Genomic DNA, 24,811 nt, shown 5'->3' on the forward strand with positions numbered 1-24,811 from the left:
ATGTTTGCGTTTATATTTTTATTTTTTTTATACAACCCAAGCAATATTGGAAAGAGGAAATTGAACTTAAGACCTCAAATACAGAGATAAATAAGCACTATCAGCCAGGCTTTTCTTTTCTTTGGGTTTTGAGTTAAGCTCAAACTCGTAGATGAATTTTGGGTTGATATAAAGTTATATTTGAGTTTTGTGTTTGTGCATTGGAGATGGCCGAAGGCGGTTGTTATTTTATAGTAAGGGCCTTATCTAAGGCTATTAGACGAGTCTCTATCTTTTAACTATTAGATTAAACTAATTAATTTAATTTAACGGCTAATTAATTTGATCTGACGGTTGAAAAATAGGGCTTACATTATAAAGACCCTACAGAAGTGAACATGGCAAACCCGACCCGCACTTGCCTCACCTTAATGCTCTCCCTGAGTAGAACAAAAAATGGAGCTCTCACACATTCTCCAATTCTCTTCAAAATTCTCATACCCTTTTCCCAATTGTCTCCATTTTCTTCTAAATCCAATCCAAAATCCACAACCCAGAATCACATTACCACAATCCCAAGAAAATCCACTACAAGAAGACCCATTTCTCTCGCTGCACCAGTCCCACGAGTTCCAGACACAGTAAGTGCTTCTATTGTCAACTCAGTATGCTCTTTACTCTCTAAAGATACCCATGAAATCACAAGCATTGATAGTTTGTTGAAAAACTTCAAAGAAATGTTGAGCTCAGAACTTGTGCTTCAAATTTTGATGAATTATAAGCAGTTGGGTAGGAGTAAAACCTTGCAGTTCTTTTCTTGGGCTGGATTTCAAATGCGTTTTCAGTTTGATGACTCTGTGGTTGAGTACATGGCTGATTTCTTAGGTAGGAGGAAGCTCTTTGATGATATGAAGTGTCTTCTTTTGACTGTGTCTTCGCACAAGGGTCGAGTTTCCTGTCGGTCTGTGTCCATTTGTATTAGGTTTCTGGGTAGGCATGGGAGGATTAAAGAAGCCCTTTGCGTGTTTGAAGAAATGGAATCAAAATTTGGGTGTAAACCCGATAATCTTGTGTACAATAATATGCTCTACGTGCTTTGTAAGAAGGAGTCATCTGGGCATTTAATTGATTTTGCACTTGCAGTTTTTCGGAGAATCGAATCCCCTGATACATATTCGTATAGTAACATGCTCGTTGGTTTATGTAAATTTGGTAGATTTGAGACTGCCGTTGAAGTTTTTGGTGATATGTGTAAGTCTGGCTTGGTTCCTACTCGGTCTGCAGTGAATGTTCTTATTGGAGATTTGTGTTTATTTAGTGCGAAAGAAGGAGCTGTTGAGAAAGTAAGAGTGAAAGATCCTTATAGAACCTTTACAATTTTAGTTCCTAAAGTGGGTGGAAACAGTGATGCTATACAGCCTGCAGTTGGAGTGTTTTGGGAAGTTTATAAATTGGGTTTATTACCTAGTGCATTTGTCATAATCCGGCTTATATTGGGCCTTTGTCAACTGGGAAAAGCGGAAGAGGCTGTCAAGGTCTTGAAGGCAGTTGAGGGTAAGAAGCTGAGTTGTGTCGAAGAGGGCTACTGCATTGTGATGAAGGCTTTGTGTGAACACTGTTACGTTGATGAAGCTAGCAAGTTGTTTGAGAGGATGCTCTCCCACTCCATGAAACCAAAGTTGGCTGTTTATAATCATGTTATCACTATGCTATGCAAATTAGGGAATGTGGATGATGCTGAAAGGGTCTTTAAGATAATGAACAAGAATAGATGTCTTCCAGATGGTATGACCTATTCTGCGTTGATCCATGCTTATTGCGAAGCTAGAAATTGGGAAACTGCTTATGGCTTATTGATAGAAATGCTTGGGTTGGGCTGCTCACCACATTTCCACACTTACAGGTTAGTTGACAAAATTTTGAGGGAAAATGGGCAGATGGATTTGTGTCTTAAATTGGAAAGGAAGTTGGAAACCGTGACGTTGCAGAAGCTGTGTAAAGATGGCCAGTTAGAAGCTGCATATGAGAAACTAAAATCAATGATTGAAAAGGGGTTTTACCCACCAGTTTACGTGAGGGATGCTTTTCAGAATGCGTTCCGAAGGTATGGAAAATCGAAAATAGCTCAGGAATTGCTAGAGAAGATAGATGAAATAGATAGAACTTAGCTGTTGATGACCTATTAACAAGAAGTATTTTCCTCCATTAACTGAAGAGTTGTGAGTTCTAACCGATTTCTTGTTACAATTCTTTTATACATGTGGTTCCATACACGTAGCATCTGTGTATACTGTGCTGGGGCAATCAAATAGTCTCTTAATTTCAATGCTTGGTTGGTTCATGTGTGCTTATTTACTGTACAGAAACACTCTAACCTTTTAGTAAGTACATACAACGCTAATGCTTGTTTGAGCTCACTCCACAATGTCATCTCATGATCTGAACCGTTTGTGTGGGCCCACTCGTTTTGTTGATTTATGTGTGCATATTTACTGTATGTGTTTCAATGTGTCCGTATAAATATAGGAGTCACTCGTAAGATGGGGCAACCAAAAGTTTTAATGTATTGATGTAAATCACTTACCTAACTGTAGCATCGTCTCTGTGGCAAACTGCTTCTTATCAAAGACTGGGATGGTAAGAGATGTTTTTGTCATCTTCATTTGTGCGCACATTTGAATCTGAATGTATTGGCCTAACTGTTGTTTTTTAGACTTTTTGCAATATATCTTAGAGTTGGAAGATTAATGCGAAAGGCACAGCGGAAATACTTGAAAATTAATCAGTTGTATGGTCATGATACTAGAGTTTTTAACGAATCCGTATCATATAAGCCCACGGAGTTAAGGGTGGTGAGAAAATGGATTAAGTCACTCAACCATAAAACAGAGAAGAATTTCATTTTAAATCTCAAGGAGAGGCAAAGGGCTTGTAGCTCAAGTGAGTAGTTACCCCTCCTCCCATATCACTTGTATGAAAGGTTTTTTTTTTTGCCTCTGGTTGAAAATTAACTGCCCATTTCACATTGCTTGTTAATATGAAAGCTCTCCAAAGATGGAGAATCCATCATCTTGTTCCATGGAAGCCATTTGTGCATGCTTATCTTTCAAAATATGTTTTAAGTTACGGGCAAAACAATATATTTTAATTATTGATGATAAAATATTAACGTGGGTATACAGCTTTAATCGGGATATGCTTTCCCCTTGTACAATACAAAGAGACCTTGAACAAGTTTCCATCTATTCTTAATAAACAAGGCATGTATTTGTTTAGAGTCATAATCATACTTTTACACATCAATCATGCGTTGATCAATTTACTCCATCTACCACCCACGTTTTTATTTCTGCAAAGCCAAAGCATACACTTTCTGTTGTCCTGCAATAATATCACAGTGATAATGATAAGAGTCAGATGATGCAAGTTTCTCAAACCTAATCTATCTCCAGAAGAAACAAAATAAAATTGAAAATCCAAACTGTATTTGTTCAGAAATCCTTCCAACTGAGGACATCGTATCAGAGTCGTGTTAGATGCATATGCAAGTTAGGATCAGCAATAATGATGCAATACTTGCCAAAGGAGAAAGCAAAGATACCAACATTGCGGTATTTGAATTACATAAGCATAGTTGAAACTCTCAACTAAAGTTCACCTTACATTCCATAATTAGAAAAAGAGACCAGATCTCTTATGTGCTTGTTTATTTATATGGAAGGCAATCGAGAAAGTATCTATAAAACCCAGATCTGTCATAGACTAGATAATTCTAATCCTGGCGCCGATTCAATTCCCTTGCAGAACTGTTAGCTTAAAAGGAATAAATAACTAAACAGAGTATGAATTAGTTTATAGATGGCATTGTACATCACGTGAAAACACCCTTAAAGATCTTTAAAATCATCTGAACCATTCTATCATAAAATAAATGCCAACATAGCAAAGGAGGTGATGACATGTAGAGGGCCATAGGATTTGGAATTCAAATGTCCTTTACCAAAAACAGGTTTTTTTCAACGAAAATAAAAAATCATTACACCAGTGCAACAGACTAATGCATATCCTTTCGTATAGAAACATATCAGACCTTGATACTCAAGAAGATTCCAATAGACTCTGGATGTCTTTCTGCACAAAGCAAAGAAAGATAAATCAGCAGTTGTCGTCAGCAGAACTGAATTGGTTCACCAAATACAAACAAACAAATAACCACAACAGCAATCCGACCTCAATTTTAAGAGGTGATGTCACAGGAGCATATCTCTCCACAACCTTTCCTTCTTTGTTAACCAAAAACTTGGTAAAGTTCCATTTGATGCCATTTCCAAAGAGCCCACCTTTCTGTAATTTCAGGAATTTGTAAAGGGGCGCCTCATTCTTCCCATTCACCTCAATCTACAATGACCACATATAAATTTAATAACTTGTGCATGGATTAATTAATTTTAGTCACTTTATCCATGTGTAGTAGTTGCTAAATTATTAGCAAAGTCAAATCAGTCAATGAATTATTTAAGGTAGAACCAGTTTTCTGAATGTTTATTAGTTTGAACAGTGCAGAGTCTTGTGCACAGAAAAATCTAGCATAACTAAACAGTAGCAAGAAGAAAAGAAATTTTTAATTAGAATTTTGCGTATAGATTGCTGAGAAACTTTTCATCTCTTTATTTTCTTCAATAATAAGGATTACCTTGTCAAAGATTGGGAATTCAGCTTTAAACCTCGTGCATGCAACTTCTTGAATCTCCTCATTGTTTCCCGGCTCTTGTCCTCCAAACTGGTTGCAAGGAAATGCCAAGATCTCAAAACCTGCCACAAAATTGAATAAAATGTCATGGACAAGGATGAAACACATGAATCAATAAATTTTTGGCATTGCTCATAGGAGTCACATACCTTTGTTTTTGTACTTTTCATACAAAACACTTAATTCCTTGTAGTTGGATTGTGTTAAACCACTGAAAAAAAAAATTAAAAAGTAAGAACAGAGGCAACAGAGGATATAGAGTTGTAATACAGGTTGAATGCCTTAATTCATTATGACACAAGCAAATTTATATAATCAACAAGTTCAACCAAGCATAGAAAACATGTAGAATCACCAACAAATGCTCCAAAAACATAATGGTCTGCCAAGATCTTAGAAAAGAAAAGAAATAATTAGTGTTGCCTCTGAACCTTGAAGGATGAACATCTAAGTATCAGACAAAATGCCTCTTCATGGGGTTCTATAACTTGCCACACTGCTATAGAGAGCAATACAACTAAATTTCTCTTTTAAGAAACAATCCACAGAAGTTTGACCATCTGGGGAACATAACCACATGACTAACTATTCATAGTATCCAACAGTAAGACATTGAGTACAATTTTAAAAGGAATTTTCAGACTCAGGTCCTTGATATATATTTATGTTAGTTATAGTCCAATGGCTTTTAAACTTTTAATTACAATTCAAGTAGAAAAGTCACTAACATATATATTGCATCCTCAACGGGGAAAAAATAATTGTAAGCTACAATATATATATATATATATATATCATAAATTTTCGTTCCACTTTATAAAATTCCTACTTTAGAAAACATTTGTAGAGATTTATCACACAAGACCTATGATAAAATTCCTTGAACCACTGGTCAAAAATTTTTTTATAGACCACAAGATTTGTATCATAAATTTCCTTAACAAACATCCCGATTTAACTCCAAGTAGCTGAAATTAATTGAACGAAGCACATGGTTTGAGCCACGATTAACATGGATTAAAAGTGAAGAGAAATAATTCACACAAACAGATCAAGTTAATTACCATTGGGAAGCAACATTTACAATCAGAAGAACCTTCCCACCGTATTCACTCAGCTTTACATCGTTACCATGAATATCCTGCAATTAAATCAAATGGTATACAAATCCATTTCAGATCGAGTTATCAAATAAAATAGTCTGCAATTTCACTGTATTCACTCAGCTTTCAATCGGAAATTTCCAAAATCACTTCATCAAATATAATGGCAAAATAACTCCAGAAACTTGAAGCAGAAAACAAAACAAAAGACTTACCACCCCAAGTAACCTGATCTGGCCGGAACGGCCAATGACTTTCGAATTTTAAGTCTTTAAAAATAAATATCAGAAACAATTAGCAGAGATTGGGAAAGCTGGAAAAAAATTAGGGGAATTTTTAAAAGCCACTCATGAATGTTATCTGAAGAGACAACTTTACAGAAAATTATCTCACATCACCTATCAGTGATCAAAGAAAACCATATACAATATTGGAAGTTGAAAACCCACATAAGTAAGGTGCAACTAAAAGCTAAATATCAAATCACTATAAAAACCCAACATTTTTCCACTCAGCCAGCCAAGCTTAACGCCACTATGGATCAAGGGTCCAGCTAAATGGATTCACATCACTTCTGTGTTAATTGGAAACCAATAAAACTTATTACTGCAAAATATCAAATCTTTCTTTTCCCAGCAACCAAGCATAATTTATCAGAAAGCTATAAGAAGAAGAGAAAAAAAATGAAGCAAAGCCAGTACCTTGACTGTGAAATCGTATATTGATTTGGAACTTTCTTCAGCCATAATCTGGGAAGAAGAGAACTGGTAGGTGTAATAGAAGTACAAGAAAGCAAAACCCAGAACGAAGAGAGAGACCCAGTTGGTGAATTTCAACAAATGCATACCCACGCCCTTCACCGAAAGGAGTAACATGTGGTAAGGTCGTCATTAATGTCAGCATTGACAATTCTTGCCAGTTTCCTCTTCAGGAAAAATACAATTTAATGTTCGAGAATTGTGACTACATTCATTTGACCTGATCACACCTTTTTCTTTCAATGGTCCGGCTCATTTTTATGAGAAATTATAGGATGATATAGCCACATGTCCATTCAAATCCATTCAAATACAGTCACATTAAAAGTACTGTTAAACAAATTCTAAAATTAACTGAGTACACCATATTATCAAACTATTTATTAAATTACTAATTTACCGTAATATAAAATGGCCAAAATATATATATTGAATTGTGAAACAAATAAAATTTTAATAAGTATACCTAACTCACTATATTCGACCCTTATTATACGTAGAAAAGTCTTTGTATTGCTTGGTGCTCACGAATAACGCAGTGAGTATTAGTTTAGTTTAGAATTGGTATTACAAAATTAAAGATTTTGATGAAACCCAAAATCTGAAAAGATGGCACAAATTCATGTAAAAAAGAAACATGGTTTATGATTGGTATTAGAGTGTTGTACCATGGCTATTTTTGGTAGTTAAATAGGGTGTACTTAGTTGATTTTATATTTTGATTAAAATATTAGAGTTAACTTAGATTATAGAGTGTATTCGGTTAATTTTAGGGTTCGTTTAGCAGCATTCTAAATTAATTATCGTTTCATAGCTGGAATTTTTAGTTTAATTCTTAACTTTTGAATTAAAATTAAAAATAGAGTTTCCTAACAACCACCTATCTCCCAACCCAACAACCCTAATCCCAACTACTACCTGCTATGACGGCCAGCCCTTTCCTTCAACTATATAGTCTATATTCACCCCTTATATTAATTGTAGAGATGGGGTTTTAGATTAAACTGGTATTGATGATGAAGAAATGGAGTAGTCTTGATAATTAAAAACTGGTTCATTCTTGAGGGTCTAGATCCGGGTATGAAAATATTCCAAGGTGGCAATAGGTTGAAGCTGGTGGTGGAATTAACATTGTGTAGAGTGTCATGAGTGAATTCAGAGAAAGATATAGGGGAATTAAGGAAGATGACGATATTGGGTTTGGATGTTGATGGTCTTCATGAGAGGCGGCGATGGCAGTGGTGAATAGAAAGAGAGATGGGAGGAAGAGGAAGAGGAAGAGGAAGAGAGACTCGCTCTAGGGTGACATTCTGGAGTAACTGGAACTCCGTTTTACGATCCGTCAAATACTATACTATCCTGGCCAAGTCTAGATTACCATATCTGAAAATGGTTATGATCCAACGGTTCGAAACTATTGAACCCAGAAATCACACAATATGCGAGATCCGTTCGGGGTTCAAACGTTAATCAAATTGAGATCCGCGAATTCCTACGCACTCGTGACGACCAAGGATAATTCTAGGCGAAAGTGGTCTCTACTAATCTGCCCACGCACCGCCACATGGGCGGCGGTGGGTGGGTGGCTTGATCAATTCTGGTGGTTGGAAAAACTCCAAACCATCAGCCCAAACTCCTAACTTAGGTAAAATATCCCATTTGGAACAACTTTTATTCTTGGACATACTCCAAAAGCGGTGGAAGTGGCGAAATGACCAAAATCTCTGAAATCTAACTTAAACAATCGAATGATCTACGCTTGAAATCTACAAATCATACCCAACCAGGCTAGAGCAGGGAAAATAGCTAGAAAACCATATCTCACTCATCCGATTTGGTGGCTCGACGACGAGAACGGAGCTCGAAAGTTCATCAAAAATCGACTATTGTCGGGCTGTTTCGGGCCGAGGCTGCTGCGGGGTTGGGACATAAGCGGAACCGATGGTTTGGGTTGATGGCGGTCGTTACTGGGTCCCGTGGTGGCGGTGGTGTGTAGCGTCTTTGGTGGCAAGAAGCCACTGGATGAGAGAAACGGGTGAGGGTTGGGTCAGAGAGAGAGAGAGAGAGAGAGAGAGAGAGAGAGAGAGAGAGAGAGAGAGAGAGATCAGTTTTAAAACATCTGACATGACAAATTACTATTTTGCCCCTGAACATATTTTGATTGTATCTCCCTCAATACAACTCGGATTCGAGCCCACTATATGTCTATTGGGCTCATCTCACTGCGCTCTACGTAACGGTATAACTGAAATCCTCAAATTCCTTCCCGGTCAAAAAGTCAACTTTTAAATTATTAAAATATTCTAAGGGTATAATGGTCTTTTGTTGGAATAAATTAATAATTAAATATTAATTAAGGACCGGGTTGTTACATAAAATAGAAAAAAAAAACACATCAAAACATAGAAAAAAAAATATAAGACTCTTATTATTTGTTGTGTTTCTCTTAAAAAAAAAAAAAAAAAAAAGAATCTTCACCTCACCACCAAGTCCAACTCTTCTATTGTTATGGAGGGACATAAGAAAAGAAAATAGAAAATATAAATAAAAGCATTTGAAAACAAAGGAAAAAAAATTGCAAAAACACTCACCTTTGCAAAAGCTGGAGAAGAGGAGAAGAGCTGCTACAACGGAAGAAATGAAGTGCAGTGGCTGCTATTTTCGTGAGATTCATTTAGGTTTAAAAAAGTCTTTTTCCACTTTCAACCCATCTTTTTAAAAATGTTTCAAATCAGTCCACTAAAGTTTCAAAAATCACGTTTAGACCCCTATTTTTATTTTTAAAATTTCAATATGGTCCCTGTCGTGTCTTGACCGTGTTCCAGCCGTGTCTTGACCATATCCTTGCTGTTGATCGTGTCGAGCCGTGTCGGAGTGTCAGTGTGTCCAACACTCCGACACTCCAGCATTTTGGAGTGTCTGTGCAACATAGGCGGTGGGTAAAGATTCAAATCCCCTTCGTTGTAAATATTTTCCTCTCATTTTTCCCGTTTTAAATTTTTAATGCATGTAAAATTACAAAAATACCCTTCTCTTAACGGCCTGTTAAAGCTTTTTCAAAAAAGACAAAAAAACCACTCAACTTTCAAATCAAAGACATACAAATATATTGGATTCCTTAAGAAATCTAAAAATAAATGGGAAATGACCCTCAATGCCACCCATTTTATAATTTTTTGTCAAAATACCACACCTCCCCAAATTTTTTAAAACTACCACCTATAAATACATTTTTATTGCCCATATAACACTTTTTCTGAAATTTAGTTCTCTCTCTCTCTCTCTCTCAAACCTAGTTCTTCCTCTTCCTCTTTGTTTTCTTCTCTACCCAAATCCAAACCCCAATTTCGTCTTCCTCATGAAGAAGAAGATCAAGAACAACCTGCAAAACCCACAGCTTTGCCCTCAAAACCTAGTTCTTCCTCTTTCTCTTTGTTTTCTTCTCTACCCAAATCCAAATCCAAACCCTAATTTCTACCTATCTTCGAATCCCTTTTGCAACCTAAACAAACCCAAACAAAACCATCTTTTCTGAATATGACAGCATGTGTTGGCATTAGGTGGCCATTGTTTGAGCATTTTGGTCCAATTTGGGGTTTTGAAGTCTGGGTCTACGGTCTTCAAGAACAAAGCAATCGTATTGTGATTTTATTGCGGTTGTATTGTAGTCGTATTGCTTTTGTATTGCTATAGTATTGCTGTATTGTAGTTGTATTACAAAAATAGTACAACCGCAATACCATAGCAATACAAAAGCAATACGACTACAATACAACCGCAATAAAATCACAATACAATTGCTGTTCTTATGGTTTATAGTGAAAACAAAGAGGATTTGGGTAGGAATAAAGAGGTTTTTTTTTTTGCTAGGTCCATCTAGGGGATGCTGATGATGAATAAGATTCGTTTACTTTGTCCTTCCATGTTGACCAAAAATAGAATGGGCACTGGCCAGCCACCATTTCTGTGCAAAGCGTAAGCGTTGGTGATTTCTGTGTGAGCAAAATGGGGAGGATTGGTTTGCTTGTATTAGATTTCACAATCTCATTCATGTGGGTTTGGTCAGGGGTCATGATTAAGATGTATCTGGGGTTTGGGCCATGAACCCACCGGTGAGATTATCAAATCCACTTTGTCAATTGTAAACATGTTCTTCTTTGCCTTGTTGGGAAACTTCAAAAACTGGGGATTTCACCCGATTCCTTTTCACTGTTGCTGCAAGACTTCATTTGGGTAGAGAAGAAAACAAAGAGGAAGATGAAGAACTGGGTTTGAGAGAGAGAGAGAGAGAGAACACAATTTCAGATAAAAGTGTTATGTGGGCAATAAGTGAACAATAAAAATGTATTTATAGGTGGTAGTTTTAAAAATTTTGGGGAGGTGTGGTATTTTGACAAAAATTATAAAATGGATGGCGATTTCCAAAATAAATAAGGCGTTTTTATCAATTTTTGCTTCTTTTAAAATTTTTCTATCTCTTGCTTTTTCTAAAATGTCCCTAGGTTTTATCCCCATTGGCGCGTTATTATAATGAGACATTGTTTTGTTCAGGAAATTTACGCCTCAGTTGCCTGTTTGCTTTACCAAAAGACAGTTTTGGGATTCGACCGAAAAAAAGAGTGACAGTTTTGGGGATTCTGTGTGCATATATATATAGATACAAATTTCGTTGTCTGCGTATAGATATATAGATTTCAGCTGTTTTTATTCTCTAACCTCTGTAAAACCCTAACCCTTGCTTCAATGGAGGAAGTCTGCGAGGGCAAAGACTTCTCCTTCCCCAAGCAAGAGGACACCATTCTCAATCTGTGGTCCGAAATCAAGGCGTTCGAAACTCAATTGGCTCGCACTGAGGGCCTGCCCGAGTACGTCTTCTATGACGGTCCTCCATTCGCCACGGGCCTCCCACACTATGGCCACATATTGGCCGGCACCATCAAAGATATCATTACTCGATTTTTCTCGATGACCGGCCACCACGTCATCCGCCGCTTCGGCTGGGATTGCCATGGGCTGCCCGTCGAGAACGAGATTGATCGGATGCTCGGCATCAAGCGCCGAGACGATGTGCTGAAGATGGGGATTGATAAGTATAATGAGAAGTGTAGGGGCATTGTTACTAGGTACGTGGAGGAGTGGGAGAAGGTTATTACGCGAACTGGGCGCTGGATTGATTTCAAAAACGATTATAAGACCATGGACTTGAAGTTTATGGAGAGTGTTTGGTGGGTTTTTGCTCAGTTATTTCAAAAGGGTCTTGTTTATAAAGGCTTCAAGGTTGGTTGGTTGGTTGCATTGTGTTTTCTTTTGGTTTTCTTCAACTGGGTATTGAGAATTTCTGAATTAAACAGGTTTTGGTCATTAGTGGTGGGAGATGGCATAATTGTTTTTCTTTTTTGTAGGTCATGCCATACAGTACTGGCTGCAAGACACCGCTCTCCAATTTTGAGGCCGGTCAAGAATATAGGGTTTGTGATACTTCTGTTGATATTTTATACAAATTTTGCTGAATTAGTTCTATCTTTGTTTGTATTGCTGTTGTTGAATCTTGTTAATGTGATGAGATCGTGTATTTTTCGTTTCCATGGTTAAGAGGCCAGTCAAAGTTATTCCACTGGTGAAACTAGGAATTTGTCTGCGTTATTGCTCTACCATTAATTCCACCTTTTGTTTTCTTTCCTATTGTGTTTAAGAATCTCCTATCATATTTGACACCTGTGGAGTAACACAGGATGTTCCTGATCCTGAAATTATGGTGGCTTTTCCAATTGTTGGAGATCTGCAAAAGGCTAATTTTGTGGCTTGGACAACCACTCCATGGACCCTTCCTAGCAATTTAGCCCTATGTGTCAATGCAAATTTCACTTACGTGAAGGTCAGTTACTTTGTCACTTAATTTTGCTGCTATAACAGTAGTTTTGATATCTATTTTCTAGTTTGCTTTTTAAAAAGTGTATCCATTTATTTATTTATTTCAATGTCACTTTGACCATATCATGCAAATTTAAACCCATATTGGCGCTTAAACTGTATTTCTTTTAATTTTTGTCAAAATACGATATCCTGGCCATCTAGTGGTTATCATACTATTTTGTGATGTCATTAATTTTTTGTTCAACTTTATTAATGTATTTTTTATGCTATATCACGTGAGAATCTAATTTGAGGTGGGAAAAAATTAGGTTCGCAACAAGTACTCCGGAAAAGTATATGTTGTTGCTGAATCTCGGTTGTCAGCTCTTCCGAGTGATAAACCAAAAGAAAATGTTGCAAATGGATCTGTTGATGATTCAAAAAAGCTCAATTCCAAGACCAAGGGATCCGCAGGTGGGAAAAAAGAAACTGTTGATACTTCATATGAAGTATTGGAGAAAGTCTCTGGGGCTTCATTAGTGGGAAAGAAGTGAGTACTTCTGTTCCTTAATTTTTCAAATTATTGTCAGATTGGACTTTAGTCTGTGGTTTCTTTTGTTTACTTAGTTCACGTAGTTATTTATGCGTATCACAATTATAAAGAGACTGTGAACTGCAGGTATGAACCACTGTTTGACTACTTTAAGGAGTTCTCTGATGTGGCATTCAGAGTTGTTGCCGATAACTACGTAACTGATGACAGTGGTACTGGTGTTGTTCATTGTGCTCCTGCATTTGGTGAAGATGATTATCGTGTTTGCCTGGAAAATAAAGTAATCAATAAGGTATGCACCCAGATGCATGTAAATGTTATAATATCAAGGGTTGAAATTTTCTGCATTTTCAAGTTCTTTTTGATTTTCAACACTCTGTGGAACTTCCCTTTACTGCTTTAATGGTGTTGAAAGTCCTGAAGATATTTTCCCCTTAAGTGGCCTATTAAATTAAATATTTTCCCCGAGAAATTTAAACATCTCAATTTTTGCAGTTTACTTTCAGGCCCATGTTTTTTATGTTTGCCTTTGTTTTTTTACAAATTTATAAATAAACCCAATCCTAGACACATATTTATAAAAAAACCCAAGCACTATTTAAACATAGAAACACACCCAAAATCAACCCCAAAGTCAACTTTTTGGGTGTGTTTATAAATGGGTTTTGAGTGTGTGTAATGATGGGTTTTGGGTGTGTTTATATGTTTAAATAGTGCTTGGGTTTTTTTTATAATTTCAACCCCCATTTTGGGTGTTTTAGTGAAACTCCCTTGTTTTTTTTGCATGTAGGGAGAGAACTTGATTGTAGCGGTTGATGATGATGGATGCTTCACGGAAAGAATTACCGACTTCAGTGGGCGCTATGTCAAGGATGCAGATAAAGCCATTATTGAAGCAGTGAAGGTACTAGACAGTTTACACACACATATAAGTACGGTGGTTTACTTACCCAACCCCCACTCAACAAGAAGAAAAGATATAGCTATGCCATTCAACTTTGAGAAGAAATAGACTTTTACAGAAATGTTCGGTTTTATCTTCATCATTTAAACATGTTTTGACATCAAATAATGTCTAGGTTCATGTGTTCTGATGCTAGTTATTATTATTGTTCTTCTTGTTGTCATCATCATTAGTTGAAGGATCATAGTAAAAAAAGTGAAAAAAGTAGAAACCAGAGTCCTCTTCAGTGTGTGGATGTTCTATTCTCATGGAGATTTATTTGCCAAGAGATGATTTTGTACTTTTTTTACCTCGTGTATTGCTTTTCTCCTCTGTTCTGATGTAATTCTTCGTATTTGCTCAGGCAAACGGAAGGCTAGTGAAGTCTGGAACCTTTACTCACTCTTATCCTTTTTGCTGGAGATCTAAAACTCCACTCATTTACAGAGCTGTTCCAAGCTGGTAACTGCAGTTTTAACTAGCTAATCTCGTACTTCAGCTTTATACTCTGTTAATGTTTTATATATTAAAAGCTCAGTTTTCATTGGTCAATTGTTTTTTTTTTGGTAGATTCTGTTCGAACAGATTCTTCCATGCATGCTAAATTTATTGCAAGTTCTTATAGTAGGACTCTAAGACTTGTGTCAGTTTCAACCATTTTTATTTCTTCTCCTGCCAACGTGTAGTCTCATCCTAAATGAGTTTTGCCATTTGATTACAGGTTTATCCGAGTGGAGCAGTTAAAAGAAAAATTGTTAGAAAACAACACGCAGACTTACTGGGTTCCTGATTTTGTGAAGGTTAAATTTTTTTTTCTTCTGAGCATGGATTGCTTTTCTGAACACGGGCAAGGGCGGCTGTACTATCATCTAATCCTATGCTTAAACTGTTGAAATTAAAAAGCTAAAAAAGATTTTTTGGTGTGGCTAAATTTTCATTCCTTGAACCTTGTGATTTGATTTGATTTTTTTTTTTGGGATGCAAATGGCTAGTGAGAATGCTATTTTAAAATTTATTTTCGTGTTACGTGTTATGTTATGAAAAATATGCAGTACGTCCTCAGATGGGAGATACTTATGGAATTTTGAACTGTGGTGACAACAACTCCCTGGTTTCTATTATTTCAGGAAAAACGCTTCCACAATTGGTTGGAAAATGCAAGAGATTGGGCAGTTAGTCGAAGTAGATTTTGGGGCACTCCGCTTCCTGTGTGGATCAGTGAGGATGGTGAGGAAATAGTCGTCATGGATTCTATTGAGAAGCTTGAAAAGCTTTCTGGTGTTAAGGTTTGATTCCTCTCTGTGTCTGCATGTCTGCTATTACTTATGAATGCTGATTCCTTAGATTTTCAAGGATAATGTTTTTTAATTGTTGTTTCATGAATAAAATTAATCTCATTTCATTTTTATTCTCTTAATGAATTAGAAAATCTAAACTAATATTTTCTTATGCTGATTTTAATAGGTTTTTGATCTGCACCGCCACAACATTGATAATATCACTATTCCTTCTAGCCGTGGTCCTGAATATGGTGTTCTTCGACGTATAGATGATGTAAGTACATTCAAGCTACTCTATTATGGTAGTAGCCGGTATTTTCTTCTTTACCTTGATGTTGATGTGTTGGTTTTTCTCTTCAGGTGTTTGATTGTTGGTTTGAGAGTGGGTCCATGCCTTATGCTTATATCCACTATCCATTCGAAAATGTAGAACTTTTTGAGAAAAATTTTCCTGGGCATTTTGTGGCTGAAGGGCTAGATCAGACTCGTGGATGGTAAGTTTGTTTGTGTTCTTTTCCAGATTTGAGTGTCTTCGCCTGGAAAGAAAATAGGTGACATGATATCTAACCCATATGTTCTGATTTATTGTTGGTTTCCTTCTCACTCTGCAGGTTCTACACTCTTATGGTGTTATCTACTGCATTATTTGGAAAACCTGCTTTTAGGAACCTCATTTGCAATGGACTTGTCCTTGCCGAGGATGGAAAAAAAATGAGTAAAAGTTTGAAAAACTATCCTTCACCAATGGAAGTCATCGATGACTATGGGGCTGTAAGTTTATTGTAGTATCTTCAAGTTTTCATTATACATATGAAATTTTTGTCCAGGTTTCTTTCTTTGAATAATGAAAGCCTTTCTAGATGTTAAATCTTACCAATGTTTGGTCTGTTTTCTATTTCTGTTGTGCAGGATGCACTGCGGTTATACCTCATCAACTCTCCTGTTGTGCGTGCTGAGCCATTACGTTTCAAAAAAGAAGGTGTTTTTGGTGTTGTAAGTACTATTATATCTACTGTTCTTTTTATTATTGCATTGGAGTTCTGTTTGGTTGCATAGTTATCTTCAATTATATGGTCTTAAATATGTTTATTAGTTTTGGTTCCCTTCAATTAATTTAGAAGTACGTTTTATTTATTCTTTTCAGGTCAAGGATGTATTTCTTCCTTGGTACAACGCATATAGGTTCCTTGTTCAGAACGCTAAGAGACTTGAAGTTGAGGGCTTTGCCCCTTTCCGCCCTATAAATCATGCCACTGTAGAAAAGTCATCAAATGTCCTTGACCAGTGGATCAACTCAGCCACACAGAGTCTTGTATATTTTGTCCAGCAAGAGATGAATGGTTATCGACTTTACACGGTTAGCTATATATCAACCATTATTTTCAAATTAACTTTGATTTCCCGTAAAGTTTAGGTGGATTTGTGCTTTCTGGTTATATGCAGATTAGATAATTAGAATGCAAGATCCGAATATAAACTAAATTGTAACAGTTAATTAGTAATTTTTTGACGTTGCAATAAAGGTATCCTGTCTTAGGTGTTCAAAATATACTTGAAGTGTCTGGTTTCAATAATATTCCATGCGTGGGACAGTACCTTTTCATGAATATACATGAAACTTGTATATCTCTGCTGAATTATGATTTATGAAAAATCCACTAGTGAAAAAAATGGATAAATCAGAATTTAATTATGGGCTTGTTTACGTAGACGTCATTGTCATCTTTGCTCGTGTATGCTTGCTTCATTGTTATTATCTCTTTGGATTTGCTATGTTTTGGATCTAATAGTTATAATGATTTTTCCCCCTAAAGGTCATTAATTATTTTCATGGTTCCCGCATAGTTACTGTTTTTTTGGGATAAAATGTTTCTGTTTCGCATCGCATAAAGAAATGTGTTCATTCTAGAAATCATTCTATGCCTTTAATTATATATTTAATACATACTAACAAATGACCTGTAAACAATTTTATAGGTGGTTCCATATCTTTTGAAGTTTCTTGACAACTTGACAAATATATACGTGCGTTTTAATCGCAAGAGGCTAAAGGGTCGTACTGGTGAAGAAGATTGTAGGATGGCACTCTCAACTCTCTTCAATGTATGGTGATGGTAACTTTCTTGTGTTATGATGGTTATTCTCTTCTTGTTACTTTCCATTGTGTGACCAACAGCTATGTCTTTCATGAATGATGGTGTGCATGATTGGTTGAGTTTGCGATTCTTGGAATGTGATTTTGGTTATTTGTTTGTTATTATTTACTTGATTTTTGTATCTACATTTTGCAATGCCTTTGTATTTAAGGCTCATTTGCATATGCAGTTTTATTTATTGCCTTAGGCATTTTTATATTCAAGTCTTGTTAATAGAAGAAATGTACACGTATATGCTAAAAAAAAGGAATCAACAGACTTTTTCTAAAACAATTTTAAATTACTATAATATTCATTTGGGAGTTGCTATGTTGACCCCCTCATCTTTACTATCTATCCCCCACCTGTCACCCCTTATACCACTAACTCATCATCTACCAACCCAAAGCCTTGTGGTAAAGCCTAACTAAACCCCATCCCAACACCTTTCAATCCTAACGTTGTGTAAAAAGATTGCATGTGATACTAGATTGTCGTTTGGAGGTCCTCAAATACGCTGTGAGTGTCATTGGTGGGAGTTTAAAGTCTAACAATGTGTTTTCATGTTTCTTTGGATTTCGGAATCATGTTCTGTTTGGTACTATACTATAGTACCCAATGAAGGGGATGTTCAGGCTATAACTACTGAGCAACTTTATAATTTTTATGTTTTTTCCAATTGTGAAACCAAGATGTTCTTTAATATTCTGTTGTTAACCAATAGAGGGTTCATTCTAGTTGGAGCAAAGTTGTAATTAACTCGAATGTACCTTTATATACCTGTTTGTTTTTGACTGTAAAAGTGTCAATGGTTCTATTAATATTTTCTTATGAAAAAAAGACTCCTAGTTTCTAATTACTCTTCACTAAGAATCAGAATGCTTCATCTGCAAGCATAGTGTTGACTTGTTAAATTCTTTTCGGGCATAGTATCCTCCGTAACTAATTTCTCTCTGGACTTGCTCCTCATGTGCTCTTGTTAACTTATACATTAGTATATGTAAGCTATCATCTACTTTTCATATAACCGTGTTAAGTATCAGAAAATTTTCTACCTGGCATTCATTTTCTCATCTTTCTTTCTGCATACCATGGTTATAATTCTTATGAGCATCATTATCAATAATTATTCTCTGCATATTGCCTTCAACTATGGCTTAGTTTGTTACTTTTCAGCTCTTGAGATATGCAGTTTAGATTCACCATTAACCTCAGCCGTTTGTAACTATTCAGTTCTTGAGATATGACTTAGTGTGTATTGTTTATTTTGTGTTTACAGGTCCTTTTAGTGTCATGTAAAGTGATGGCACCATTAACCCCATTCTTCACTGAGGTCCTTTATCAAAATATGCGGAAAGTTTTGAATGAGTCAGAGGAAAGCATTCATTTTTGCAGTTTTCCTCAAGCAGAAGGAAAGGTATTGGTGGTCATTTGTTTCTTTCTGAAGATCTTATCAAACAATTTTTTATTGAAACCTTTTGTAGTTATTTAAGCTATGAATTTGTCAAGGTAATATTTCTAATGTGGAACAATTAAATAATGCATTTTTAGCGCCTTCTTGTGTGGCCGACTGTATTTCAATGAACTTAATTTTGACATATTGATCTTCTAGATTCATTGAGGCATTTTAACTAAATTTTACTTCCATTACAGAGAGATGAACGTATCGAGCAAAGTGTTACAAGAATGATGACAATAATTGATCTTGCGCGTAATATTCGTGAGCGTCACAACAAGCCTCTCAAAACACCCCTCAGGTGTGCTCATACCTTCCCATTTGTTGCTTTGTTACTTTTGTTAAACTGTTCTGCCATTTGTCTCTTCATATTTATCTAACAAACAGTCTTCTTTTCTGAACATTAAAGGGAGATGGTTATAGTTCATCCTGATGCAGATTTTCTTGATGATATTGCTGGAAAGCTAAGAGAGGTATATTGTGCTTATACGTTTTCATACATGTAGAAATGTCTAGTTATTGTGGTACCAACTAATGGTATTGTTTGTGAAAGTGCCTTTTCGCAATCTACATGGTAGAATAATAGTCTTTCAGTTGAAACCACCAATCTTTTACATCTAATTAACCTTTCAGCTTTGTGTTGCAAGTAATAGGTTCCTTTTTCTTTCTTTGTATTACATGTGTCTCTGAGTAAGTGATCTGAATCAATGGCCCTAGTATCTTCTTGTTCAATCACGAACATTCTTTTAATTATGGATTTACTACCACAAATGCTTTCCACAATCTTTAGTATTTAATGTCTCTTCTTAAATAACCTCAATTTTCAATTATTCAACCATTTTGTTTTACCAAGATGTAATTTGTAACAAGTAGTTATTTCTCCAATATTATCTATTTTCTGACCATCTTCTCTATCTATCAGTATATAAACGTCTCTGCTAGGACCAGTATTTGATACCATGTTCTGATTTTCTTGAAACAATGTTTTGTTGGTTACTCCAGGTTCTCAGCTATTTTATTAAGTGCATCAAACTCCAAATTTCAATACAATATATTTATAGTCTTAGTGTGTGTGTGTGTGTGTTCTCCTTGGCTGGTTTGGTTGTGTAAAACTTTTGGGAAATCAAAGAATGTGGCTACTTGATTAATTGGTTTTGCTCACTTTGTTTCTTTTTGTTTTTTCCTTGCGAAGGCTAACTTTTGTTTGGGGCAAGGAAAGTCTTTTAAACCACTTACAATCAACCTTGAACTGGCGGTCATCTTTTTTGTTTTGTTTTTTTTATAATGTATGTGATCTATAACTGTGGTCAGTAGTAGCAGTGGCTCATTGCAGATCCCATGTAAATGAACTCATTTTTTCTTGGTCTTGGGCATCAGTCTTCCCCAACTAACATATTAGCTGTTTTCCTTTTATCCCAGTATGTTTTGGAGGAACTTAATGTACGGTCGCTTGTCCCATGTAATGATACACTGAAGTATGCTTCGTTACGTGCAGAGCCTGATTTTAGGTATGAACACTGTATACATGAGGACTGTTTTGAAAGTTTTTTTTTTTGGGTGGGGTGGGGGTTGAAGAATGTGCCTTTGTATTTATGTTTAATGGCTTTGTTCGTTTGTTTTCTTATAGCTTATTAGGTAAGCGGCTAGGAAAATCTATGGGAGTTGTTGCCAAAGAAGTCAAGGCTATGTCCCAGGAAAGCATTTTAGGATTTGAGAAAGCTGGAGAAGTTTCTCTTTCTGGTCATTGTTTAAAACTGGCTGATATTAAGGTGCTCATCTTCCATTGCTAAGATAATATCCTTTATCTTCTGTTTCCGCTCAACTTCTTTGCCATGGTATCTACCTCACTTCGTTTGACATTTCTTTTTTATTTTATTTACAATAAAATGTTTTGTCCCTTGCAATCTATTTATATCACAGCCATTTTATATTAGCAGTTAGATCAATATTCGAAAAGAAAAGCTTAGCTTTATGGTATCAATGGTATTTGCATATTATATTTAGGTAGCCATTTTGTATCAAAAGGATGATGGAAAAGACGAAAAAGATTTATCTTTTTTGAGGACAGCATTTTTGGCATGTGTGATCTTGCCTAAAATGCCGGCAAGAACTCCATCAATAGCATAACTCATTGAACTCCATCAATAGCATAACTCATTGAACTCCATTGATCGCATTAACTCATTTTTATTGTCGTTCCTTTAATTTCCAGGTTGTTAGGGATTTCAAACGTCCTAATGGAACAACAGAAAAGGAGATTGATGCAAATGGAGATGGTGGGAATTTTGAGAGATCTTGTGATATATTTTGTGACGTGTATCTGTATCTAAGTTTTTCTTTGTTCTACATTCCAGGTGATGTTTTGGTGATTTTGGATTTACGTCCAGATGAGTCGTTGTTTGAGGCCGGTATTGCTCGTGAGGTATTTATGCTACTTCTTGTTGGGTTATTGGGTAAACACTTACTTCTAATTATGTAGAAGTATGTCTCTTTTTTGTGCAACATTGTCTCATTTTCCTCAATCCATATCAGATTGTTAACAGAATTCAGAAGTTACGGAAGAAAGCCGCCCTTGAACCTACTGACATGGTGGAAGCGTACTTTGATTCTTTGGATCAAGACAAATCTGTCTCACAACGGGTTTTGCACTCACAGGTACTCCTTTTCTTCAGGCAGTGTGTTAGGTCCTTTGTTGGTGATAGATGTGCATGCGGGAATTATTTCTTTTTAGTATCAGTTAAAAGAATTACTTACCATGAGAAATACAACATAATTCTGCAATTTGTCGGTATATTTACCTCTATGAATCATATGTTTCTTGATTTGAAGGGTGGTTTATTTCTAGGGTTTAAAGTTTTCTATTTGCTGTCTTCCCCCATTTCCCTTTTGGTTTATGTACAATTCTTCCATTTGGAGTTCTCTTTCGTACTTTTCTCCAGAATAGCACGCTCCCCCAAGGAAATCAGTTTTTGATGCCTGTCTTGTCAAAGATCATTTCTGATGACATTCTGTGTCAAGGGCTGATGAGTATTTTGTATGCAGGAACAATACATTAGGGATGCCATTGGTTTGCCACTGCTTCCTTCTAGTGTGATGCCATCAGATGCTGTAAGTTGCTTTCACTGGATGCTGCTTTGTTTTGTTTTGTTTTGTTTTGTTTGTTTGTTTTTGGTGTGGAAGTTAAATAGTCACTTGGAAGTTGACTAAAATATTCTCTCCCTGATATTTCGAACATGTTCATGAGACTTCAGATACGCATACTTTATTTTACCAGGAATATATTAATGAGTTCGTTCGCATTGCAGTAGTTTCTTTCATCTTCTCATGGTGACACGGGGTAACTGATTAATTTCTTGTGTCTTGATATTTTTAATTTCAATGTTTTACACATTGCAGCTCGTTGTTGCGGAGGAGAGTTTCCATGGGATTTCTGGCATGTCATTTGTTATCAGTTTGGCCCGACCTGCCCTAGTGTTCAACTCAGATGCAATTCTCCCTCTGTATTCGGGTTGGTACTCTTCCCAGAACCTAAAAGAAAAGAACAATAACGAAATAGAATTGATTCTAGACATATTTAATATGGGTTGACGGTTGCACAACTGAAGTCTTATCCGCTTCTCTCTTACAAACGTTCCTCAATGGTTGCAGGAAATGCTGAATCCGTACGGTGTCTGCAAATATACTTGTTATCAAGGGATCATGCAACTTTGAAGTCTGAGTTTCAGGCTGGAAATGGAAAGGTTTGTTCTACATTCTAATCCGTTAAGCTGTTCGTATCGCAAAAAATAAAAAAATAAAAAGGCATGTCATTACGTGTGCTCATTCTGCCTATCATACTTCTCTTTGTGCAGATAACCGTTGATTGCATTGAAAACATTCCTCCAGTGGATTTGGTGTTGGGGGAACACGTATTCTTGTGTGTTGGAGATTTTAGAACAAAATCTCAGTAGGTTTTCTTTTTGGACAATATTTTTGTAGGTTGATTTTCTTTTCTTCTTTTGCTTTTCGTCCGGTGAAAAAAAAAATATACTAGAAAACAAATACGGGCCCTTTTCGCGGGCAGTTATAAATTACCATTCTTATTTGCTGTACAAATGTAAAGACGTACTGACTTTTGTAACAGCTTGCCCTAATTTTTGTTTCAATTGCCTTGCTTTGCTGTAAAAGCAAATACGATATTTGTTTATTGATAAGAGCCAAATGAAAGAAGGGGGGAACACCAAGTGGAGCTTGAATATTCATTCAATCTGATTCAAATGTACAAGAATAATAACAATAATAATAATTCATGAGGCCGATTGGACGAAAGTCTTAGGAAAGAAAACCAGAGATAACAAACATTTGTACGTTAGATGAACATAAAAGAATGGAACTGTTTCTCTATAATCAGATCAGAAGTATAAGATATGACAAACTTGAAAAAGGAAATAGAACAAAGAACAAAGAGCACCAAAATATACAAGCAAGAATTCACCCACTAGAGACGGTGGTGGCCTATCTGGCCAGCAACATTGCGCCACCGCTCTGGAACCAATCGTCGCTGCTGCATGAGCAGCTCGATTAACACTACAAGTGATCCAACCCCACTCCACAACATCCAGAGATGAAGCAAGATGGCTGATTTCCAGCACAATTGGAAGAATAGTCCAAGCCCTCTTATTCACTCGACCATAAATACTAGGGTTCAAAATTTATGAGTCAGTCTCCATGATCATTTTTCTATACCCCAAACCAGCCACTAGTTTGAGACCTCGAATGGCAGCTTCCGGTTCCGCATGGAGAGCAGAACAAGAAGTTAAGCTTTCAGTGAGATCCCCTACAGTTTTGCTGCCTTCATTCCGTAACACTGTTAGATAAAAATATACAAAAAGTGATAAAAGATTCATCCAACACAATTTCACTCTTATTTATTGCAAATAAGAGTTTCTGTAGTTTGAGTAGGATCCATTTCTGGATGAAAATATCTCTTAATTACAATCTCTTGTGAAAGTTTGTTTGATATTTATAGTTGCGTCTTGGGAATCCTAGACTGCCTACATACCTTTTTGGGGATTAAGCCGTTTGTAATTCTCGGAAGAATTTAATTGGATTTTCAAGGAGTGAATGACCCCTTGAAAGCATTTTATAATGATGTAAATTGAGGAATTTTGGATGTGGAAAATATTTATAGAATTTAGATGAATGTGGTTAAATCAGAGATTCAATTTAAGGAAGTATTTGTGGTTGCATCTAGATTGAATTTCTAGATTGTCTGCGTATACCCTTGGTAGAACAAACCGACGGTATTTCGAAAAGGTAATTTAATTTTGCTAATGAGCATATGACCTACTAGTAATTTAGTGACCTTTTTTGAATAATTTAGAATAAGTTGTGTATTCGGCTTTGCACCGAATTTGGGATTTCTTTGTGGCCCAACTGAATTACGAAGCTTGTAAATAATAATGGGCTTTTGTCATAGGAAAAACAAGGGCCCTGCGTTGCGGTGACATGTTCATGTTTATTTATTTGATGAGAAACTTGGAGACAATGTTAGTTTCTAGATTTACTGAGAGGAAACAGAGTGGGAGAATTGAATACTTCATTAAGTGAAAGATGGCTGTTAAATAGCCTTACAAAACAGAACAGAAACTTTGCACGACTCCATGACCTGCTGCACGATCACATGACCAGCAGCTCCTAAATTTAAGAGATATTCCTAAAGAAACGTTCAAACCTCAACTACTTCCCTAAAACATAGGTGTGGTAACCAAATTAAATCAAAACCCTAGGTCAAATAATTCATTCCATTTGAGGATTATCTGACCTAATTGGGAATTAATTAACCTGATTGGGAGTTACTCAATTTAATTGGGGATTACCCAATTAAATTGAACGTTGCCTAATTGGGTTAATAATTGATTTGGTTAATTACCACGATTCCCAATTAAATGAGGAGTTACCCAATTGAATTAAGATTTGATTTGATACCTACCACAATTAGGGATTTGATTTACCCTAATAA

At 36.1% G+C, this 24,811-nt stretch overlaps 3 protein-coding genes across 4 annotated transcripts; 2 read left to right on the plus strand and 1 right to left on the minus strand.

The window, feature by feature from the left end:
* Positions 1 to 373: 373 nt before the first annotated feature.
* LOC103322445 (small ribosomal subunit protein mL104 (rPPR9)-like) lies at positions 374 to 2,305 on the plus strand. The gene has a single exon (XM_008224359.2). The coding sequence runs from the start codon at positions 378 to 380 to the stop codon at positions 2,145 to 2,147; it is 1,770 nt and encodes a 589-aa protein (XP_008222581.2). The 5' UTR covers positions 374 to 377; the 3' UTR covers positions 2,148 to 2,305.
* An 897-nt stretch (positions 2,306 to 3,202) lies between these two features.
* LOC103322444 (putative phospholipid hydroperoxide glutathione peroxidase) lies at positions 3,203 to 6,729 on the minus strand. 2 transcript variants are annotated; one of them, XM_089046057.1, is made up of 7 exons: positions 6,534 to 6,723; positions 5,794 to 5,870; positions 4,879 to 4,940; positions 4,673 to 4,791; positions 4,210 to 4,377; positions 4,070 to 4,110; positions 3,203 to 3,360 (listed from the first exon to the last, which is right to left on the minus strand). In XM_089046057.1, exons 1-6 carry the CDS (start codon positions 6,705 to 6,707, stop codon positions 4,078 to 4,080), a joined length of 633 nt encoding a protein of 210 aa, XP_088902183.1. In that variant the 5' UTR covers positions 6,708 to 6,723; the 3' UTR covers positions 3,203 to 3,360; positions 4,070 to 4,077. The 2 variants fall into 2 exon arrangements, with proteins under 2 accessions (XP_088902183.1, XP_008222580.2); XM_008224358.3 differs by lacking the exon at positions 3,203 to 3,360 and having other exon boundaries at positions 4,069 to 4,110; positions 6,534 to 6,729.
* A 4,399-nt stretch (positions 6,730 to 11,128) lies between these two features.
* On the plus strand, positions 11,129 to 22,955 carry LOC103322443 (tRNA synthetase class I (I, L, M and V) family protein). Its single transcript, XM_008224357.2, has 27 exons — positions 11,129 to 11,867; positions 11,993 to 12,058; positions 12,322 to 12,465; positions 12,773 to 12,993; positions 13,123 to 13,288; positions 13,787 to 13,900; positions 14,304 to 14,401; positions 14,661 to 14,739; positions 15,067 to 15,225; positions 15,404 to 15,493; positions 15,580 to 15,713; positions 15,831 to 15,990; positions 16,129 to 16,212; positions 16,364 to 16,576; positions 17,197 to 17,322; positions 18,634 to 18,771; positions 19,008 to 19,111; positions 19,220 to 19,283; positions 20,230 to 20,318; positions 20,438 to 20,579; positions 21,023 to 21,086; positions 21,165 to 21,232; positions 21,343 to 21,465; positions 21,853 to 21,918; positions 22,207 to 22,318; positions 22,459 to 22,550; positions 22,662 to 22,955. The coding sequence occupies exons 1-27, from the start codon at positions 11,334 to 11,336 to the stop codon at positions 22,758 to 22,760; spliced, it is 3,549 nt and encodes a 1,182-aa protein (XP_008222579.2). The 5' UTR covers positions 11,129 to 11,333; the 3' UTR covers positions 22,761 to 22,955.
* The last annotated feature ends 1,856 nt before the right edge of the window (positions 22,956 to 24,811 follow it).

Source organism: Prunus mume, linkage group LG2 (genome assembly GCF_029339155.1).
Source record: "Prunus mume cultivar Tortuosa linkage group LG2, ASM2933915v1, whole genome shotgun sequence".
In the NCBI taxonomy this organism is placed as follows: Eukaryota; Viridiplantae; Streptophyta; class Magnoliopsida; order Rosales; family Rosaceae; genus Prunus; species Prunus mume.

What these genes read in the sequence shown, in the direction of transcription:
- LOC103322445 (XM_008224359.2), top strand. Translation starts at nt 378, where the DNA reads ATGGCAAACCCGACCCGCACTTGCCTCACCTTAATGCTCTCCCTGAGT.
- LOC103322443 (XM_008224357.2), top strand. Translation starts at nt 11,334, where the DNA reads ATGGAGGAAGTCTGCGAGGGCAAAGACTTCTCCTTCCCCAAGCAAGAG. An exon ending in CCTCTCAAAACACCCCTCAG is followed by an intron (nt 19,112 to 19,219) that starts GTGTGCTCATAC and finishes TGAACATTAAAG; the next exon opens with GGAGATGGTTATAGTTCATC. An exon ending in AACGGGTTTTGCACTCACAG is followed by an intron (nt 21,466 to 21,852) that starts GTACTCCTTTTC and finishes TTTTGTATGCAG; the next exon opens with GAACAATACATTAGGGATGC.
- LOC103322444 (XM_089046057.1), bottom strand. Translation starts at nt 6,707, where the DNA reads ATGTTACTCCTTTCGGTGAAGGGCGTGGGTATGCATTTGTTGAAATTC. An exon ending in AATTCCCAATCTTTGACAAG is followed by an intron (nt 4,378 to 4,672) that starts GTAATCCTTATT and finishes TGGTCATTGTAG; the next exon opens with ATTGAGGTGAATGGGAAGAA. An exon ending in CATCACCTCTTAAAATTGAG is followed by an intron (nt 4,111 to 4,209) that starts GTCGGATTGCTG and finishes TGCTTTGTGCAG; the next exon opens with AAAGACATCCAGAGTCTATT.